General features: G+C 42.7%; 1 protein-coding gene across 6 annotated transcripts in view; it reads left to right on the forward strand.

The window, feature by feature from the left end:
* CFTR (CF transmembrane conductance regulator) overlaps positions 1-22873 on the forward strand; it is a 91920-nt gene that overhangs the window by 22386 nt on the left and 46661 nt on the right. For 5 of the 6 annotated variants that reach the window (XR_014516576.1, XR_014516577.1, XR_014516578.1 and 2 more), the window contains exons 5-11: positions 2766-2855; positions 4551-4714; positions 6618-6743; positions 10370-10616; positions 15158-15250; positions 17105-17287; positions 19741-19932. Coding sequence is in view for 3 of the 6 variants with exons in the window: in XM_083463296.1 (XP_083319422.1) it covers positions 2766-2855; positions 4551-4714; positions 6618-6743; positions 10370-10616; positions 15158-15250; positions 17105-17287; positions 19741-19932 (1095 nt within the window). In the remaining 3 variants the exon portion in view is untranslated. Of the gene's footprint in view, positions 1-2765; positions 2856-4550; positions 4733-6617; positions 6744-10369; positions 10617-15157; positions 15251-17104; positions 17288-19740; positions 19933-22873 lie in introns of all 6 variants that reach the window. The other variant, XM_083463297.1, reaches the window with a different exon arrangement.

The raw sequence follows: 22873 nt of genomic DNA on the forward strand, positions 1-22873 counted from the left end.
TCTTGATGTTATTGTTTTTTGGTTATTTATTGCGCAGCAGTTTGTGGACCTTCCTTGATTGGAAAAGAGATACACACATTTAACTAACTAAATAAACCATGCACTGAGTTGATACTAGAAGTGATTATTTGATCTGGAAACCAACCCTATGTTAACAGAACATTCTTTTTTAAAAATCTACTATACCAGATTTTAGTTTCAGACTAGTTTCATATTTTATTGCATCTCTGATGAATTTCAGTGCGTTATAACCAGCGAAATTTTGCCGAATGGTTCACGCTGTACCAGCAATGGTCTGGCCATCCATAGGTACACACACTCCCTGCTCTCCTTGGATGCGCCGATTTCCTCCCTGGCTCTGCTCCTGCTTCAACCAGGAGTCTTGCATAATACCTGGTGTTGGGGGAGGAATGGCTGCTTCTGATGTTGTTTACCAAATGCTACCTTTGATATAAGTGTTCCCTAGTTGCACGTTGACAGGGCTGGGAAGGGATTTTATCTGCAACCCTCCTTGGCTAGTTGGATGATGAGAATTCTAGACAAACACTGGTTCCAACAAGGCCTAAGGTGAGAGTCAAGCCAAGGGGCAGGCCAAGGTCCAGGTCAGCAGATGTTCAGGCAGGTGAAAGGCTGGTCAAGGGACAGGCCAAATTTTAGGTCCATATAAGCTGACAATCAGGCCCAGGTATGACCTGGTATCAAGACATTGTTTCAGCAGCATTCCAGCCTCCCATTGAGACTTTTTAGCCACCAGAACTCCACCCTGGACTCAGCCACTGTTGAATTAAGAGTAACGAAAATGCAGCTAGGAAGCTCAAATCATACTGTGATGGGACGATGAGCTGCTTGTGTGTAAAATCCAAGTCCCTCAGAGTTTGGTCAAGTTTGCAAACCTCTGTCTGTAACGGAGCCCCTTAAACATGGCTCCGTCAGTCGCTAGCAGATTCCGACAGTGGTTGCTTTCGGAATCGCTTCCAACATAAAAGCTCCTTAACGGAAACACGTCTTCTGGACTCTCTGCGTGACAGTTTCCGGCGAGGAGTGGGTGTCCCTACAGGAGGTCCTGAAACCTCCCCACTGTTTTCGCTGGAAGTGTCTCTGAGCCATCCCTCCAGCTGCCTTTCCCTCAGCTCACCTCCTCTCCCCCTACTGGTTCCCTCTTCAGCTGCTGAGTCTCTCCCAACCTGTGTGAGCCCTTTCACCTCCCTTCCTTCCGATGGCAGTTCCCTGACACATACATATGGCTGACACCCTTTCTTTGGAAATTAAACCAATGTGCAGACTTTAATATTCAAAAACTTTAACACTGCAGAAAATTATTGACAAATTAAAACATGATATTTACAGTCACACGCTTCTCCAAGCATGGGCTCACAGTCTCTTCCTCAAACACCCAAACAACTATATTTTCCTCTCTTTCCAGAGCTAAGCACTTAGCCTTCTGTATCTCAATTAGGCTATGCCTTGCAGCTGCCATGAGAGTCTTCCACTTTTACCTTCTCCTGCAGCTTCGCTCCCTTTCTTACAAGCAGAGAAAGAAGCGTTCCAACACCCTACTCAACTTAGCAGTGTTCACAGTGGATTCTAAGGCATCTTGCGTCACATAAAATGGAGTCTCTCCTTCACTATATACCTCAAACGTGACCAATGTCAGCCAATCACATGAAAACTACGGTACTTCTCTAGAATTCCGTTACCAACCAATCAAATACAAACACATAGTAATTCATACAACCATTTACGATTTTGGTGACTTAAGTTACTATACTTAACAGCCACAACCTCTTCTCAGTTTCTGCAGAGAGTACTCTTGATGAGAAGGGTCCTACTCTTGAGTGCCCTTAACTCGCAAGGAGTCCTCTTCAGAATCTAAACATTCCTCCTGACTGTGAGGATGTCCACCTGTCTTGAGGCAGTGTTGCCTCCTGAGGACACGGGAGTAATTCTGCATGTAATTCAAAAGCCAAGCTCCCTTTCTGTGTGGAGGGACCCTTGCCTGTCCTGGCTTCTCCTTGGCTGTTGTTCTGGACTGTTCCTGAGTTTCTGTTGGCTCTAGATAATCTTCCACCAGATCCTCAGAAGTGGATTTATATTGTAGGGGCATAACAACCACTGAATTACAGCCCCTCCACAAATATACTTCCCAGTGGTTAAGCCAGAGGTACCAAGGCAGCAGGTGAGCTGCTATAGTTTTTGATTCCTTGTCCCTAAATGTTTTTATTACATTGGAATCAGCAATGTAATTGCATGCCTTCCAAACCAGAATTGGAAACAGTGGTTTGAAGTGGGTTTCCAGTTTTGGGGGAAAAATGCTTAAGTGTCTAAGGCTCAGACCTGACAGCCGAAACAGGGTCTGGCTGTTGTACCTGAATCAGCTCAGTATGAGTGAATAATACAGTATATTGCCTTATGTAAATACAATTAGAAATAGCAGTAGATGCATTGAAGAAAAGGTCAGTATTTGCATGCTGATCGTATCAGAATATATTAGAGTGTGATAGATAAAATAAGCTTAGACTGAAATCATAAAACACTTAACAGGAAACCGCATTTCAATACTGTGGGACTTACCGTAGTTTTGAGTAAAGAAGCCTAGGCTCACACACATTAATGCTTTCCTGTGTAGGAAGTAATATTCCATTGGCATTTACTAACATCTAGTTGATAATAGCTGTGTGATATGATATTTATGCTGCTTCATCTAAGTATTTGATTGTTGTTGTTTGTTTTTTTAAAAAAAATTTTTATTTTGTTTTGTTTTTCAGACCTTAAAACTATCAAGCAGAGTCCTTGACAATATAAGCACAGGACAACTTGTTAGCCTCCTTTCAAACAATCTGAACAAATTTGATGAAGTATGTTGGTGCTAATATAATCATGTTTAATGTATTGCATTTCTTTGCAAGAGGTTGGGTATTTCTAGATTCCAGGCCATTCTAAAGTGCTTTGAATCACTGGAGCTGAAGTTAACAGGGTGTGGTGAATAGTTTTAGTGAATTGTGTGGCTTGAGCTAATTACAAAAAGAAGAAGAAGATAAATGTCACCGCATTAGGTATGCTAGCACAGCAATATTATTCACACATTGCTTGGCTTGCATCTCAGCATTTCTAGATCTAGGTGGTTCATTTATTTGTTTAAAATACTTATATTCCACCTCTCACCCCCTTCTACCTGATGTGTCTTATAAAACAAAATACAGAGAAATATATGTGATTGCCAGTTCCCAGCCAGTTATCTTCTTTGGCATACTCTGTCGTCAACATTCCTTCACACTCCAGTCTGACTAAGGGTGTGCCTGGCAGTGTACCGCTGATTTACTGCTTGAACAACCACTATATGTGCTTGCTTCACTGTAAATTTCGTACTTGACTAGGGGTGGATAATTACCGCTCAAGGCCATAACAGTTCTTCACTGCTATTTCCCTCACGATGTTTGACAGACACAGTAAAAACTACTCAGGAGTGCAGTGTACCTAATTCTGCCCCCATGGGCAGAAATAATTGGATACAGGGCCAGCCCTATCATTAGACAAAGTGAGGTAAACTGCCTTGGGGAGCAAAACTATGTATGTTCCACAGCACGTCCTGATCCACCTAAACAAGGCTGTTGCTTCAGGTATACTGTATCAGTGTTTTATTAAGGTTTTATTGCCAGTCCAGCGGGTTTCTGTATATGGAACCAGGAGGTGCACACCATCTTGTCATTTGCCTCAGGCAGCAAAATGCCTTAGGCCGGCCCTGACAGAGTATGAGTTTGAAAGGCAGAAGCCACCATTGTGCCTTGCTTATTGCATAGGGTTACGGGATGACTGCTGTTCTTTTCATACTACGGGAAAACAGCAACAGCATGTTAGTGTGGGTGGTGTGGCACTATGCTTGCAAAGATAGGGTGGAACATGGCAGTAGTGAGGTCAGGGCAACTCCAGCCAGAGCTCCCTCAACACAAGATGTAATACGTGAATGAAATTATGAATACATTTATTCGGAGAGAGCCAGACCAAGATAGTGTGACTTGGGAACTGTGTGGGAAGGACTTCTTACCTCCTTCGCAAAGACTGGATATGTTCAGTACAGGGAATAGAGAGTAGGCCCAGATTTGGGAAAAATAAACCTGGTCTAACCTCTTGTCCTGTCTGAGGGAAGAGTGAGAGTTTTTTTGGATTTGATATCCCGCCTTTCACTCCCTTTAAGGAATCTCAAAGTGGCTCACATTCTCCTTTCCCTTCCTCCCCCACAACAAACACTCTGTGAGGTGAGTGGGGCTGAGAGACTTCAAAGAAGTGTGACTGGCCCAAGGTCACCCAGCAGCTGCATGTGGAGGAGCGGAGACGCGAACCCGGTTCCCCAGATTACGAGACTACCGCTCTTAACCACTACACCACACTGGCTCAGTGATGGACATGAGGTTAGAGAATGGGGATGGAGACTCAGGAGAATGTGAGGAGGAACTAGGGAAAAGCCTATAACTCTCCACCCCTCTTGCCTATTTTCTTTCCTGTGACTATCTTTGCATACTACCAGTGAGCAACGCTGTGATTTTCCTCCCCAGGGTTTAGCTTTAGCTCATTTTGTGTGGATTGCACCTTTACAAGTCTTGCTGCTGATGGGACTTCTCTGCGAGATGCTGCAGGCCTCGGCGTTTTGTGGACTCGGTTTCCTAATTCTTGTTGCCCTTTTCCAAGCCTGGCTAGGGCGAATGATGATGAAATACAGGTGACAAAGCAATTGCGGGTATTTCTTTCAAATATTAAGGGTTTTAAAAGCTTGCTAATGACAGATTCTGAATAAATCCTGCCAACAATTTGCTATTAACAGGGCTCTCATATTGTATGTGTTTATACCATATATTGGATCTTACATTTCCATATATTGGATCTTACATTTCCATATATTGGATCTTACATTTCCATATATTGGATCTTACATTTCCATATATTGGATCTTACATTTCCATATATTGGATCTTACATTTGGAGGGAATATATTTAATACTTGTAAATTAGGGAATAATCCAAAACTAGGCATGAACATACTTCCAGTTTTTAGAGGAACCAAAGTTTTCATAGGCATTAATGGTTGTTAATTCACTCGGCTATTAATTTACACATTTTCATATGATCTTTCTGTTAATGAAACCAATGATGGTTTACAACATACAATGACTTAAGATATTTATTTGATAGGTTTTTATATTGCTCTTAATCTGAAGGTCACAGGGCAGTTTACAATATAAAGACACAAAAATATATAGCATAATAACAAATACAAATGACACCCAGTTTAAAAGGACATAGATTGTTTAATTATGCAAAGGCCTGGAATAAGAGGAATGTCTAGATTGGCTATGCTGTTCAAGTCATTCAAGGTTGAGTCATTAAGCTGGATCTGTTGAAACAAGCTTGAACACCTGTGTCTTTCCACAGTCTCCCGATAACTCCAGCAAGTTCTGCTGCCATAAAGCTTTCACCTGTTGATGCAGCTAGAACAAAGAGTCGTCAAGCATCATCAGCTCTGCCAAAATCTATCAAAAACTCCTGTCACTGAGGGCTGGATCACAGTATCAGGAATGGAGGGCAAATTTTGCACAAACCACAACTTTGCCCATGATTATATTGCCTTAATTTTCTCCATAATGGCAATAATAATCTACTTATATATGGAGGGGGGGGGACTACAGAGGTGCACAGATGGAATGTTGGGGGTTGCCTTTTATATGTACAAGATACACGCACAAACACGCACGCACACACACGACCAATAGCTACTACAAGCGGAAACGGGTGTGAATTATTATTTTCCAAAGAACATATGTACTCTCAGTTCTTGCTGCAAATCAACACAGGTGCTTGATCTTTGAGGTTGGGTTTATCTATATGCCAGAGAAAGTTTACTGACACAGGTAGCTATTCTAAGGGAAAAAAGAACAGGGAGAGAAGAGGAAAATATGCAAATTCAAGGGCTATTATAGAATGTTACATAACGATCTTGCGCAGTGACCAGGTGAAATGGCCATTGCAGAATGAGACATATGGGAGGTTGGTCCTGGTGAGGGAGGGGGTGCTATGAACCTCCCCCCCGCCACTCTGATGCTGTCAAACTATTGGTGATGGAGACAGTTATGGAGTGGAAAAGTCAAATGACCATCTGAGCTATAGAAGCTTAGAACACCTTTTGATTCAACCTGGTGGACTTTGAAAAGAAAAGAAATAGCATTGAATGTGAATCTGTTGAAGAGTAAAAAGAAATCTCTAAAATTTGGAGAGGGTCTCCTTGTTCCTACGAAGCAATTCTGAGGGTTTTTTTTGGATTTATCTCATTTCTAAATGAAGCAAATGCGCCAAGTCTATCTTTTTACCTTAACTTGGAAGATTGTTATAATTTAGGTTTATTATTATGCACAAATTATAAAAGCTGCAGGCCAGTAGCCATTTAACTGCCTGGTTAGCTCAAACTGGTGATGAGTTGAGTCCTGTTGGCAATTATACTCCTCCAACTGATGTATTTTCTGAAGAACTCAGAAAATAGCTTCATTTCCCCCCAGACTATGTCATGTTTCCAATGGTATCAAGAATATACAGATAGGTACTAAACATAACTGTGTTGATATGTTTTACAGAGATCAGAGAGCAGGAAAGATCAATGAGAGACTTGTACTCACTGCAGAAATGATTGAGAATATACAATCAGTCAAAGCTTACTGTTGGGAGAATGCAATGGAAAACATGATTGAAAATGTGCGCCAGTAAGTATTTGCCCCTCCAATATTGTCCATGTAATCTTTATTCCTGTGGGTTTATTTGGTAGTTTCATTAAACAGGACATTTTTGCTCTTCCCTAAAGTTTTAATCCCCTGCAAACGAGATAAATTATTTTAGCCCTATTCATCCTATAATGAAATGTATTGGGCCATTTTGGGTTAGGCATTTAAGCTGTCGGTCCAACCATTGTGTTGCGCATTTTACAAATTTAAATAGGAGAAATGTGATTCTTTTGGGTGGCTGTGTAGCAAAGGCTTTACCTCTGGAAGATAGAGCTGAGTTTATAAGGTAAATCGGGGAAAATTTGGAAATTTAAAAGAGTAATGATCTCAACCCCTATTTTTCTGTGGCTGTCAGGCTGTTTTGGAGGACTGAAACTAAAGCTCTAGAAAATATGTGATGGCCAAGGTTAATCTTTAAAATGAAAGTTTGCATTTTGGTGTGCTTATCGGGGTGGAGAACTTGTAGCCCTCCAGATATTGTTGGCCATCCACTCCAGCCAGCATGGCCAAATGTCAGGGATGGAAGGAGCTGGAGAACCACATTTTTGGCCATCTCTGGCCTACAGTATCTGACAGAACAGGAAAAATATTTCAAATTCCAAGAAGCTAGTCCTCCACAGAAATGAATAATGCAGATTATTCAGCATTCTAGTTTCACATTCCAACCCTGCACAAAGCTAAAAAAAACCCCGTACCAGTCCTCAATGCCAACACTAAATGTTTAAATACTGGATAATCAGGTAACTGGATTGTTTTGTAGCTCTTTCATCTTGGTCTATTGCATACGGAACTTAGGCAATTTGTTTCCTTAACTATTTATTATATGATTACTATGTGTTTTCCTTTTAAAAAAATATTCCCCCCCCTGTTTGATATACAGAACTGATTGTGGTACTGGGTGTGTCCCTTCTCTGTTTTAGAAGAAAAACCAGCTTGTAGCCTTAATGCCTGGCACACTGTGTACGAGTGTTAAATATGAGTAGCAGCAGTACAGTGGTGCCTCACAAGACGAACGCCTCGCAAAACGAAAAACTCGCAAGACGAAAGAGTTTTCCGTTTTTGAGTCATTCCGCAAGACGAATTTCCCTATGGGCTTGCTTCGCAAGACGAAAGCCCATAGGGAAATCTCCGGGGACCTCTTTTAAAATGCTGGCGGTCGGGAGCAAAGACTTTCGCCCACCGCCGGCCTTCAGAAGAGGTCCTGGACCTCTTCTGAAGGCCGGCGGGGGGCAAAAGTCTTTGCTCCCCCCCCTGCCTTCCCGGGACAGCGGAGACTTCTCTGCTGTCCTGGGCGATCTTAAAATGCTGGCGGGCGGCAGCGAAGCCTTCCTGTCCCCGGAGCTTGCGGGGCGGGAGGTGGGGAGAAGGGCTTTTCTTCCCACCGCCAGCCTTCAGAACAGCCTTCTAAAGGCTGGCGGTGGGAAGAAAAGCCCTTGTCCCCCCCCCCAGCCTTCAGAAGAGGTCGGGGGACAGACTGTCCCCGGACCTGGTCTGAAGGCGGTTTCCATAGGAACGCATTGATTGATTTTCAATGCATTCCTATGGGAAACCGTGCTTCGCAAGACGAAAAACTCGCAAGAAGAAAAAACTTGCGGAACGAATTAATTTCGTCTTGCGAGGCACCACTGTATTCAGCATTGCAGCATTTCAGTTAGAATTAGCAGGGGCTCAAAATGTTTAGAAACCAGAAAGAGTTGTACTATGTTAGAGCCAACTCAAAGAAAGGGAGTGAAGAAAGTTCAGTGCAAGCCTAGGCTCTGGTGTTCCTTGAAATTATAATTTTTAGGTACAGAATGCAAGAATATGGTAGGGAAGGAGTAAGAAGAAACAGCACATTCGCTTTCATTAATCAATCATCAGTGTAACAATCCGTATTGGATGCCTACCTTCAAAAGATGTAATGGGGGGAAAAGAGAGTAGTTGATTGATCTTTATCAATTTCAGATTTTGCTATAGATTTGGGACACCTTGCTTGTGAAAATGTATCTTTTGACCATTTAAAAATTCTTTCCCGTTAATTCTCTGGCCTATTTCATTTTGTATTTTGAGAAACTCTGTTTGACTTTCCTTTTTTTTTTTTTGCTTCTCAAAATTATTCATCAACATATACTTTTGCTGTTTCACCCGCTAGTAGTTTCTTTCTGAGATTTTCACCTCAGCTTTAAGCATGCCTAGATGGAAGCACGTTCCACTGATTTCACGTGCTCCCCAAACATGTGTGCCGTTTCTGATTGGGACCTGTTCATTCTGACTTTAACCATTAACATATATAGGCTGTAATCTGCATAGCGTCTCCTCCTTTTGAAATCCTATCAAAGTCTTGATTTGGGCTGTAAACTGGAGACAAAGAGTTGTCCTTTCCACACCCCAGTGTGCATTAGGTTCCAGCTGCCAAGACTCACTTTGGTTCGCTGTCTTATTGGCCATGCAATGAATTCTACATTTCCACAGTCTGGTTTAGTGTTGGAGATCTCTTCCATTCCCATGCCAAGCAATGTACAGGTCAGGGGCTCTCTGGGAACTGAATCCCAATGCAGCCCTGATGATGTATGTGTTCACTGAGTGATTAACCTCTTATTGCTACAGTGCTGCATCGGGGTAAAGGGTGCTCCAAAGCTCAACCCACGGCTGTCATTTTATTGCACTATTGTACAATACAGAGATTTCTGTGAGTCTGGTGTACAATAAGCTGATAAAGAGCTTCATAATTTCCCAAAGTGCTGCATATTTTGATGAAGCAGTTTATCCAAGCATTTAGAGCTACACAGCTGTTCCTTTTCCTTATTAACATCTGCATCAGGACTTTTTCTGCTTATAAAAATTGCATTGCGAATGGAGTTTTCTCCTCCCCCCCCCACACTTTTATTCAGAATTGCATGCTAGTTGTGCTTCTTTGCTGACCCACCCTACAGAAGCAAACCAAGAAGATAACTAATAAAAATTCTCAGCTTATTTGGACAATAGTTAGTCTGCCGTCTCTAGGTCTAGAATCTTTTCAAAACTGCATGGTTTTGCAGATGCAGTATAATCACTTGCAAGAAAAGAAACAGAAGAACAGGGAAATGAAACCGCTTTCATCCTAGTCATATTGTGTAAAGACATACCCGGATTTTTGCAGAAAATGTCACATTAGCCCTATCCACAAACTCTTTGGGCTCTGATATTTTCTGAGATCCATAGCAATTCGTTGGCAGAACACATGCAAATAACATTGCTGTCATAGTCTGCTAGATGGATGCTCCTAGAAGCCCACTAGTTTTAGGGATTTCCCTTGTCTCTGAATGTGCAGCTCTGATTTAACACACCTTTTAGTTGAAGTGTTGACCTGTGCAAAATGTAGTGTGAATGTTAGAGTTTTGGATGTAGGTTCAAATTCCTAAGCTCACTAGGCAATCTTGGGCCAGTCACTGTTTCACAGCTGAACTTACACCACAGGGGTACCTTATTCCGAAGGATCAGTTGTTGTACTTTTGTGCCACCCTCATTCACATTCTGCACTAAAGCTGTTTTCCAAGCATTTATTTGCAGCCCCAGCTGCTTCTGCTCTTAGGGTGGCATACCTTTCCCCAGGTATAATGACTTCCACATTTTGCTTTTCTCTTTGACAGACCTGAACTGAAGCTGACCCAAAAAGCTGCTTATGTGAGATATTTCAATAGCTCAGCATTCTTCTTCTCTGGATTTTTTGTGGTGTTCTTGGCTGTGCTTCCATACGCACTGATCAACGGAATTATTCTCAGGAAAATATTTACCACCATCTCATTTTGCATTGTTCTTCGAATGGCAGTCACTAGGCAGTTTCCTTGGGCTGTGCAGACATGGTATGATTCTCTTGGAGCAATAAACAAAATACAGGTACAATACATAAACCCAGTTCCCTACAGGAATAGAAGCTAATCCTTTGTAGTATATTATCTTGCCAATTTATCACTGAAAGTACATTGCAATATTTTATTGCACTTCATTAAATGCTATTCGTAGAAGCCGTTTTGATGTATTTCTCCACTGTTGTTATGAGGAAAATGTCAATTGACTGAGGTCATTGCTGACTTCAGCTGCAGTTCTCCAAATGTTTGCTCAGGCAGCCTGTTGAGAGTCAATGGGATTTACTTTTTTTCAAGTTTATAGAAGATTGCAGCCTGTATCTGATGCATGTAAAGCACATTGAGTTTAATGAGGCTTACTTCCAGGTAAGTATGTATAGGACTGCAGCATGAACCAGTTTGTTTGGGGCAAGAAAAAGTCCTCAGTATACAATGCTACTTTGTAGGAAAAATCCCTTTCATCAGAGTGGAAAAACAGTCTATAGTGGTTTCAATCGGAAAGTCAAGTTAACTGTTAGACCTCTTTAGTCCAATTGCCCCATCTCTTTAGATCAGAGGTTTTCAGCCTTTTTGAGTCCACGGCTCCCTTGACCCACTACATTCTTTCCATGGCACCCCTAAGGGGCTCAGGAGCCCAGTTATGTCACCCCTTGTCTGCAGAGCTGGCAGCCTCTCACCCTTTTTCGAACATCTTCCTCTGTGGAGTGTTGCATCAGCCTCCTCTCCCCTCTCCTTGGCAGTCTTGCTGCCAGCCCTGCCACAAAGAGAGGTGCCTTTCAGTGGCACCATTCACCTGCAGAGCTTATAGCCAGGGCTTCTGCAATAAACAGTTGTTCAAGCCTTTTGGAGGCAGAGACGCAAGAGAGTATCAGAAGAGGGAGGGAGGGAAAGAGAGACAGATGCCAGTGTTGCTCAAGGCACTGTCTTTAGATGGTCAGGTGTATTACTTCTATAGAGAAGTGAAGCACACAATGGATGTGTCTAAGCCCTCATCCACTTAATTCTTTGTATCTGTGGCTACATTCCTACATCCACACAAGCTGCCTCAACTCTTGATGTAGAAGCAGTATCTGCTAAAGGCTCTTCAATCTCTACCTCGCAAGCAGTCTTAACTCCTGACCTTATAGTTACAGGAGTGCTTGGTCTTAAAGGAAAGCCTAGCTATATTGTACATAGCAGAAACCTGGGGAAATGGAGAGTGCCATTGGGATGCTGTCATCTCTATAAGAAGGACAGGCAAGGGTGTATTGGAGATGGTGTCACTATGTATGTCAAAAAGAGTCCAACAAGCTAGAAATCCCAAAAGGGTCAGACTCCTCAACAGAATCACAGAATGGTGATACCAGATTTCTCATGGACGTCTTACCAACCACTGTGATAACCAGATGCTGAACTCGATGATCCAGCAGGGCTTTACTTATGTATTTTACTATATTTATATACTTATATACTTATATATTTTACTATATTTTGTTGGGAGCTACCCAACAACCCTGGGACGCAGGTGGCACTGTGGGTTAAACCACAGTGCCTAGGACTTGCCGATCAGAAGGTCGGAGGTTCGAATCCCCGCCATGGGGTGAGCTCCCGTTGCTTGGTCCTTGCTCCTGCCAACCTAGCAGTTTGAAAGCACGTCAAAGTGCAAGTAGATAAATAGGTACCGCTCCAGCGGGAAGGTAAACGGCGTTTCCATGCGCTGCTCTGGTTCGCCAGATGTGGCTTAGTCATGCTGGCCACATGACCCGGAAGCTGTACGCTGGCTCCCTTGGCCAGTAAAGTGAGATGAGCGCTGCAGCCCCAGAGTTGCCCACGGCTGGACCTAATGGTCAGGGGCCCCTTTACCTTTACCTTACCCAACAACCCAGTCAGATGGGTGGTATTATAGGGTGGCACTGTGGTCCAAACCACTGAGCCTCTTGGGCTTCCAATCGGAAGATCATGAGTTCGAATCCCCGCAATGGCATGAGCTCCCATTGCTCTGTGCCAGCTCATGCCAACCTAGCAGTTCAAAAGCATGCCAGTGCAGGTAGATAAATAGGTACCGCTGCAATGGGAAGGTAAATGGCATTTCTGTGCACTCTGGTTTCTGTCACAGTGTTTTGTTGCACCAGAAGTGGTTTAGTCATGTTGGCCATGTGTCCCAGAAAGCTGTCTGTGGACAAACGCCAGCTCCCTCGGCCTGAAAGCAAGATGAGCACCACAAGCCCATAGCTGCCTTTGACTGGACTTAATCGTTCAGGGGTCCTTTACCTTACCTTTTACTTTTTACTTATGTTGACTATCTAGCCTCCAAGAACTTCTTTTTCTTTTGAATATTCTCATCATGATATCTGACTAATTTCCTTTTTTGCAACTATGCATTATGATGTTTATGAAAGCACCTGTGGAATAAGTAAAATGTACCAAGCTGGGAAGGATAGCTCAATTTTTCTTCTCCTCAACCAGCATCTCCCCTCCAGTGCCCATTGTCTCCTGAGTATAGCGACAGCCCGTGCATGACTGAAACCTTTTCTCACCCCACCCCACCACATCCATCGACAAAAATATATGGTATAACTGGATCCTGTGCATATTTACACAGAAATAAATCCTACTGTGTTCAACAGATCTTGTTCCAAAGTGTGTGCACATAAGATTATAACAAAAAAACAAACCCTCCTAGCTCTCATAGACAAAAAAAGGTGACAGATTAGAGAGAAACGAAAACACAGAAAGTCAGGAAGGTAAGCATTGGCCCATTCTACCCATTCAAAGCATAAATGCAGAGAGTGGATTTGCTGCTGTCCTCCAAATATTAGAACAAAAAATCCCAAGCAAACAAAAAAGAAACAGTTTGCAAACCCTAATAAAATAAAAATAATGCTTGGAGTACGTGCAATTTTGCATTTTAAACTCTCTTAAGGCAATATGGTGCATTATGATGGTATTGCAAGCAGGGACACAAATGTTTAGAACCATTGGGGGGTGAGTTGCGTCCCAAAATCCATGGCTAATGGTGCCACTTGTTTAACTTTGGGCTGGCCTGTGTCCACAGTAAACTCTCCTGTCCTACATAACCTTGGCTTGCCCTGTAACCCCTGGAAGTGACCATTTTCTTTGTGGTGAGACTTGTAGAATGAGAAGCCGCTGAGTCATTTAACAATTATATGCTCCAACTCTGTTTTGGAAATGGTGCTTCAAAGTTTTTATTTCATTAAAGGAAAACATAATTGTCAAGATCATTTTTGTTTAAATAGCCGTGCCCAAGGGCATCTGAGGACAGGCATGCGACGACCAGATATTAGAAGGTGGTTGTCTAGATCCAGGTTCAACATTTATTTCAGGATTAAACCAAGATAAAATGATGGGGAAAACGTGGAATGTGTAATGGCGCCATCTCTGTGCATTCTAAGCATTTACAGGCCGAAACACCTGGTTTGAAGATTTGGCTGAAAGACTTTATTACTGCAAATATGTGTTGAATAGTTAATACCCAACTGCTGTTATCTGTGCTACACATATGCTCAGATATGCTGTCGAGAGGATACAAACATGAACCTTAAGGCTGATTACAAGCGTGCAGGGAGCCATCTGAGTGCACCTTCGTGGGTTTGCAGTTTGCACCCCCTTCAGAGTGTATGTAAAGTGATCGCTTGTTTTATTTGATGACAGCAAATAAACTGAAGCCTAATCCAAATAAGACTGAGACACTGTTAGGCTGGATGGATGGGCGGTTGCTTGCTGTTGAAAGAGTTGCACTCCCTCTGAAGGTGTGGGTACTAAGATGGTTGAACTTCTGAATCTCCTGTTGTTGCTCGAGGCTCAGGTGGCCTTGGTAACCTCTAGGTTAGATTACTGCAACATGTTATACACGGGGCTGCCTCTGAGGATGGTTTGGAAACTTCAGCTGGTGTAGAATTCAGCGACCAGGTTGCTCACTGGGCCAAAACAGTTTGAGCAAATTGGTTTCTGGGCCCAATTCAAAGTGCTTTTGTATTGCCTTTGTGTTGCCCCTTTGCATGAGTAATACATGACAGGGCCTCTTTCTACATGCAGGACTCAGCTACATTAGTGAAGAAACAATGATTTGAATGCACTATAAACATGCAACACCAGATGGCGGCAGAGAGCAGGAAATATTAAAATGTGATTTTCCATAGAGATTTTTTCTTTTGTTAAAACGATCTAATTTCTGACTTATTTATAGTGGGTTTTTCCTGTGTTTAGATCTACCTGCAGTTAGACTCAAGTGCAAAAGTGTAAGGTTAAATTCTTATTGGAGGTCTTTAAGTTGATAGGTGGAGAGGGGGAGATAGCGTTAAGGAACCAAAAACAAAGGGTGACATAGCCGGTTCATATGTGCAGTTATGATGATCTTGCCATCTCACTTGCATGTTATGTAGGGAGTCTCCATCTGAAGATGAATATTCACTGGCGTGGATAGACTTTGTCCATTAACAACCGCCTTCTTTTTAATTAAAAGTAATTTGTGCTGGAACAAGAAAATGTTTTAAAAGACATGTTCTGTGGTCAGAATTTAGTATGCTGCATTATATGTATTGGCGCCTGAAAAACTTTAAATTAAATTTACAGGATTTCTTGCAAAAAGAAGAATACAAAACTCTGGAGTATAATTTAACAACCACAGGGCTTGAGCTGGATAAAGTAACAGCCTTCTGGGATGAGGTAAATCTGAAATTTTGATCATTTTTGCCGAGTTCTTAGAGTTTCTTTTAAAAGGATTGCCCCTTATTATATTAACTGTTTCATGTGCCTTTAATAACTACAAGACAAGCTGATGTTCAGCAGGCGAAGACTGCACTGTTATTCTGTGTCCATGCTGCGTAAAGCTTCACCTGATAAATTTCTGCATCAGATATAGTTATAGAAGGGACAAGTGCCCAGCCACAAACAACCATGGCAAACCTAATGCATTAATTAGTTCAATATGAATGAATGAAAGCTTACTGGGGGGAGGGGGAGGTTGCAAAAATTCCAGGATATATTGCTGTCCATGTTTTACCATTTAGCTTGTGTGTTCTGTGCAAAACAACAACAAAAAATCCTTAAAACCATCTGGTGTCTTAATTACCGTATTTTTCGCCCTATAGGACGCACTTTTTCCCCTCCAAAAATGAAGGGGAAATGTGTGTGCGTCCTATGGGGCGAATGCAGGCTTTCGCTGAAGCCTGGAGAGTGAGAGGGGTCAGTGCGCACCGACCCCTCTCGCTCTCCAGGCTTCGCGGACCTCTCCGCAAGCAGCGGGAGCGCTCCTGCTGTTTGCGGAGAGTTGCCTGCATGCCGAAGCCTGCGCGCGCTGGGATCAGCGCGTCCAGGCTTCACGGACCTCTCCGCAAGCAGCGGGAGCCAGCGCTGGGCTCCCACGGCTTGCAGAGAGCTGCCTGTTTGGGGGCTGGGGTCGGGGGAAGCTCGGGCCTCCCCCGCCCCAGCCCCGCGCCTGGGGAAAAAATAACCCCCCCCTTTATTTCCCCCCCAAAAAACTAGGTGTGCCTTATGGGACGGTGCGTCCTATAGGGCGAAAAATACGGTAATTTTTGTCCCACCATTCCTCCAATAATCTCAGGTTGGCATAAGTGGTTCCCTCCCCCTTGAGATGCCATCCTTTATCCTCACAACAATCTTGTCAAGGAGGTTAGGCTGAGATATAGCTACTGGCCCAACTAAGACCACCCAGGTAGCTGAATTGCCATGTGAGGAACACTCTCAACACTACACCATACAACTAACATGGCATATAAATATTGACTGGTGTTGCAATATAGGTGCATCTTCTAATACATGCCAGTGTCTCATTACATAGGCAGATGGTGGGAAAAAGGGAAAAGAAGTTGCCTCCTCATCTCTCCCTTTATCCAAGCTTTCCAAGAAAAACACTCATTTTTCTAGACTCCGCCCTGATAACCCCAATAATGGACTATAATAACATTTAAAAAAAAGTTTGATTCACCTTTGCATACCAATTTGAGGGATTGGGGCGGGTTTTGATATAGAGTATGGAATTGCTTGATTGATATCAGAACATATATCCGGCTAACTGTGGATATTCAATACATCTACACCAAGGTTAGCGGTTAACATCAAGTTAAGCCAGATTTTCTTCCAACTCAGAATCCATTTCCAGTTATGATTTCCAGATGATATGGGAAATCTGGTAAACCTTAACCATAGTTGGCAACCATGCTGCGATATTTCTTAAATGCAGGTGATGTGACAGGGTGGGAATTCAATGCAAGGAAGAAGAGAAGTTCGTCTTTGGGTGGGTGGGTGGGTGTGTTTGTACAAGGAGCACAAAGAAGTGGCTTCATGAATATACAATAAATATACTACAGTTTTTAAATTAGGGTCCATCTCCAAAATGTCAGCATTGAAAATAGCAAACATCAGAACATATGGAATTATTTTAATTCAATAATAATGCAGATACATAATATGAAAGCGTTTTCTTTAGAGAACTCATTTATACATGCACTTCCTTGTCGCTGCTCTATAATTCTGAGCATTTGCTTTTCCTCTTTGCAGGGATCTGGGGAGTTCTTTGCAAAAGCACAGCAGGAAAATGGCGACAGGAAAATATCCACTGCTAGTGATGGTCTCTTCTTCAGCAACTTCCAACTTCATTTTACTCCTGTCCTTAAGGACATCAACTTCAGAATTGAAAAGGGAGAGATGCTGGCTGTTGCAGGGTCTACTGGAGCAGGAAAGGTACCGATGGCGGACTGCTGAAATATTTGCATGTCGAGGCCCCCAAGACACCCCCCCCCCAGGAGAATAAAGACAGAAGGACCCAGATTTTAGGTTAATGTTAACGGGCAAAATTTAGGCCACAACTTTATTGGTTACAGAATGTGAGCGGTATTGGCTTAGGCATTGGCAGCAACAGACTATACCTGACTCCTTCCTGCCTTGCAGGAAGTCTGGTAAAGGTAAACCACCAGTAGGGGGAGCCCTGCCGATGTGGATCGACTTGAGCACCCTGGGTTCCTGCTGGGGTCGTGGCATGGCCCTAGTCCCTCCCCAGGCATTGGACAAGATCCACACCCCTGGATTCCCCAGATGGCCGCACCTCCCCTCCCCCACACATCACTACTCCAATGCCTGACCGCCAAACCTTACAACATTGTGACGATTGCTATGAGGTAGGCCAAAACCAAGTGGCTGGTGCCAATTTGCCAAATGGAAAAAAGTCCTACCAGGCCCCTCAACAGTGACCAATTGAAGATCATAGCAAGGCCAGTGACGCGACCTGAAAAAAGGATGGGAGGGTGGGATATCCGTGGTGCGAGGCTGAAAGGTAAGCCTCAGAGTCGCGCCGCAGCTTAAATTGGCCCCAGCCACGCCCCCAAGCAACCTGATTGGCCACCTGGTAACCTGACATGGCCGGGGTCTCTCCCAGCATGACATGGGACGCTGTCCTGCCCTCACGCTGAGGTGGGAGTCTAGGCGGCCTGACCGCAAACCATCCCGATTAATTCTGTGATATTAAATGATGCATTCTTTTTAACGGCAGAAAGATAGTCTGGAAGTAGACACGATGGCACACACATAGATAAATAGGTACCACTCCGGCGGGAAGGTAAACAGCATTTCTGTGCACTGCTCTAGTTCGCCAGAAGCGGATTAGTCATGCTGGCCACATGACCCAGAAGCTGTACACCGGCTCCCTTGGCCAGTAAAGTGAGATGAGCGCTGCAACCTCAGAGTTGTTCATGACTGGACCTAATCGTCAGAGGTCCCTTTACCTTTACCTTTTCTACACAATATTTAAAAGGGCAGGAAGGTTTTTAAACTTTAAAGGGTATTTTGTTTGCTTTTGCATCTTGCACCAGCCCTGACTCCAGTTATTCTCGATAACTAACTCATCAAGTCACAACTTAGCCGCAGTGCCTAAGACAGTGGTTCTCAAATCTTTTTTCTCTGGTCCACACTTTCAGAACAAAAATTTGAGAACCGCTGACCTAAGTTCTCAAGTTGTGTCACAGGAAGCCCACCTCTGTTGGAGATGCAGAAGTTTTAAAATAAAGTTTTGTGACTGTTTTACTAACTAAAGGCATTCTGTGACAAGTAGACCCCCTTTAGAAATTAGCTTTCACAGCATTCAAAGAAAAAATGAAGGGAATGCATGGAGGCTAATTTCTGAAGGCGGCTTGCATTTAGAGTACCTTTGATAACATGTATGATATTTCCTCATATTTCTTACCACTTTGATGTGCACTAAGTGCCACAAGGTTACTATTAGCTACTAATTAACTCAGAAACCATGGCAAGTGTATTCTGAAGTCACGATCAATAGCTTCCTGAAGGGCTTTCAAGCTAGAATGAATCACTAGCTGTGCTCTTGTACTGTTTTACAGAGAAGTATTGCAGGAAATGTCACACCAAGCCAAATCATTAATAGGATCAATTAAAAAGTTACACAAATTAATTACGCTTTTTCAAGGTTGAACAAATAGTCATATCTCTGGGTTTATGATTAATTTACACCTAATGCTTTGCCTGACTCATCAGAGATTCACAGGGGCATTGAGGTTTACTCTGTAAATGTGAAAGACTTCTATGATTGACAGGCTATTTTCTGAGCTTGCAAGGATGATTTTCAGACTTTTCACCCTTTTGCATTTTGAATTGTATTGAAATGAATCTGCCAAACCATGCACATAAAACCCCATCCTTTCAGATTTATTGATATAAACATATTGTACAAAGTTGCAAACTTAGAATAGTCATGGCTGCTAGATCTTGTTGTAAGGTAAAGGTAAAGGGACCCCTGACCATTAGGTCCAGTCGTGACCGACTCTGGGGTTGCGGCGCTCATCTCGCTTTATTGGCCGAGGGAGCCAGTGTACAGCTTCCGGGTCATGTAGCCAGCATGACTAAGCTGCTTCTGGCAAACCAGAGCAGCGCACGGAAACGCCGTTTACCTTCCCACCTATTTATCTACTTGCACTTTGACATGGTTTTGAACTGCTAGGTGGGCAGGAGCTGGGACCGATCAACGGGAGCTCACCCCGTCGGGGGGATTCGAACCGCCGACCTTCTGATCGGAAAGTCCTAGGCTCTGTGGTTTAACCCACAGCGCCACCCGCGTCCCTTAGATCTTGTTGCACACACCTCTTTATTAAAGAATGAATGTTAATTATTATAAATCTCAATAACAGACTTCTCTCCTGATGATGATTATGGGAGAGCTGGAGCCTTTGGAAGGTAAAATTAAACACAGTGGAAGGATTTCCTTTTGCCCTCAAGTATCATGGATCATGCCTGGAACAATTAAAGAAAACATCATCTTTGGGGTTTCCTATGATGAATTCCGATACAAGAGTGTCATCAAAGCCTGTCAGTTAGAAGAGGTTTGTCTTTAATATTTTCTTCTTGCTTGTAGTACGTGAATGTGGTTAAAAGCTGCAGGGGTACATATAGCTAATGGCAGTACTGTATAAGAAGTGCTGAATAAGATTTTTAAAATTCAAAGAAGCACTTATAATTTATTAGTACTGTACTGTATTCAGTATTTTCCTCATTCATCACAAGGCTATATGAACCCTAATGCTTTAATTTCCCTGTTCAAGGTACAGTCCTCTTCTACTTAGATCTCATTGCACAGCCTTGACTGGTGAATGATTTAAAATGTGTCCAAATCATAAAGCAACTTGTATTTATAATTACCGGTAAAATTAAAATTTCAAAACAACACTGGGCTTACAATTTAGTTAAGGTCAATATGGGCATCAAATTCATGTATATATATATATATAGAGAGAGAGAGAGAGAGAGAAATATAGTTGTTGACACATCTAGTCAAAGCATGATAAAATAAATGAGAATGGGATAGCGAGACAATATTTTCCTGAGATGTGTCATACTCTTGTGGAACCTGTCATCAGCTGCAAGAATGATTTCAATTACATTGTAGAGAACTAACCCTCTGAATTTTTACGTATAATAAGGTATAACTGTCCCATAACTAGGACAGTAAATCTAAGAATCAAATATTATGCATTCTGTTAAGAGGAAACAGCCACAATAATGTTATAGTAAAATTTATACTAATTTATATGCATGTCTGTTGTCTCTTTGGCTGAATCTTGAAATTTTGAAATGGCTGTTGAAATTGTAGAAATCCAATTCTTGCTTGAGGTTGCTGTACTTCCAAAGTCTGTCTGTTCATTAAAGTCAGGCTTTGCCAACAAAATAATTAAAGCAGAAATTCCCTGAAATTATGTTTTCGTGATGGATAGGTTGTGTTGCATAACCTGCAAATGGCTCAGCCAGGTAAGCTATAAATCTTCTGGGTCTGAATAGAAGGAAAAGAATAGGGATGAGACAGAAGATGTAGAGCTAGTAACAGCGCTTAAAATATTTTTATCAGAAGTGTCTATTAACTAGCATTTGCAAAAGTGCATGTATCACATTGCTATACTAAGCAAGTAATATGGAATGCTGAACAGCTTGCTCATCTCATACCTGTAAGTCATAGTTCATATATTACCTTTCTGATGGGATGCGGGTGGTGCTGTGATCTAAAAGCACGCCAGTGCAAGTAGATAAATAGGTACTGCTGCGGCAGGAAGGTAAATGACATTTCTGTCACGGTGTTCTGCTGTGCCAGAAGCGCTTTAGACCTGCTGGCCACATGACCTGGAAAGCTGTCTGTGGACAAACGCCAGTTCCCTCGGCCTGAAAGCGAGATGAGTGCAGCAACCCCATAGTTGCCTTTGACTGGACTTAAACCATCATGGGGTCCTTTACCTTTTTACCTTTTACCTATATTACCTTTCTCATGTATGTATATTTGAAGCAGCAAACTACTTGGTGCAGGTAAAGTGAAAGGTCAGACTATCATTCCCCCATTCGTACCTCAATTAGTTTTCATGTCAGGAAACCCAATCATTAATAGCCCCTATCTCCTTTGACCAGTGTTCAATCCGTTCCAAAGAATGTACCATCAAATTTCACTTGAAGGATTGAAGGAGATGTGCGAGGTAGCTTTATCAAATACAATTATGCATAGATGGACGAGAAAGCAAATAGCTTGCATAACTTTCTGGGTTTTGAGATAGGAGAAAAAAATTCCTTTTAAGATACATTAAAGCACATTCTGCAGGGTGGAACATTTTACTTGTTGTACTCTGAATTAGTGTTTGCAGTGTTGAAAGACCTCATTAGTGGTACTTTTCAATCCAAAAATATTTGAGATGGAACCAGAAATACATCAAGGTTTGTGGTGTTTCCCTCAGAAAAGGACCTATATTTCTATTTATTAAAACAAATGCAGGATTTTACCAGGGACGCTGAATGCATTATGTCTGGCACTGAGTATAGTATTTAGGAACAGTCCTTGACAATCTTAAAACTGTACTCAAGGCTGGTGGGAAGGGAGCAACTGAAACTTTAAAGAAACATGATTGGCTTGAGAGCTTAAGGAGAAGTAGACTCCAATGCAATTTTCTCCCTCAGAACTATACAGTGGACATTGAGAAGGCCTCGATGAACTTTGATAAAGGTCTCAGAAAACCTGGCAATTCGTGATACTCACAGACAAGTTAGGAAATATCTCAAGAAAATTGTTTCACAATCTTACTTTCCCCCTTAAGAACATAGGAAGAGAACCAGGTCTAAGGCTCATTTAGTTCGGCAATCTATTCTCAGAGTGGCCAGCCGGTCTTCTGCTTGCCTGCCAATCTAAACTTCCCCCTCATTTTTGTATGTTCCTTAATTAGCCTTAGACTTCATATAGGTAAAGGTAAAGGACCCCTGGACGATTAAGTCCAGTCAAAGGCAGCTAGGGAGGTGCTCATCTTGCTTTCAGGCTGAGGGAGCCAGTGTTTGTCCACAGACAGCTTTCCGGGTCATGTGGCCAGCGTGACTAAACCGCTTCTGGTGCAACGGGACACCGTGATGGAAACCAGAGTGCACGGAAACGGCGTTTACCTTCCCACCACAGCAATACTTATTTATCTACTTGCACTGGCGTGCTTTCAAACTGCTAGGTTGGCAGGAGCTGGTACAGAGCAACGGGAGCTAACCCTGTTGAGGGGATTCGAACCGCTGACCTTCTGATTGGCAAGCCCAAGAGGCTCAGTGGTTTAGATCACAGCGCCACCCGCATCCCTGTTAGACTTCATATATCGAGTCCCAGTGAACATAAGAAGGCCTTCTTTCTTCTGACTAGGATTGGGATTCTGATTTGGATGCTAACAGGATTCTCCTTTTGTATATGACTCTCACTGTCAATGATCAGAGGAAATATGAGACTTGCTTTTGTCCCTATGGGTATGTTATAGTTAAGTT

The sequence above is a fragment of the Podarcis liolepis genome (genome assembly GCF_965112155.1).
Source record: "Podarcis liolepis genome assembly, chromosome: 10".
NCBI classification, from domain to species: Eukaryota; Metazoa; Chordata; class Lepidosauria; order Squamata; family Lacertidae; genus Podarcis; species Podarcis liolepis.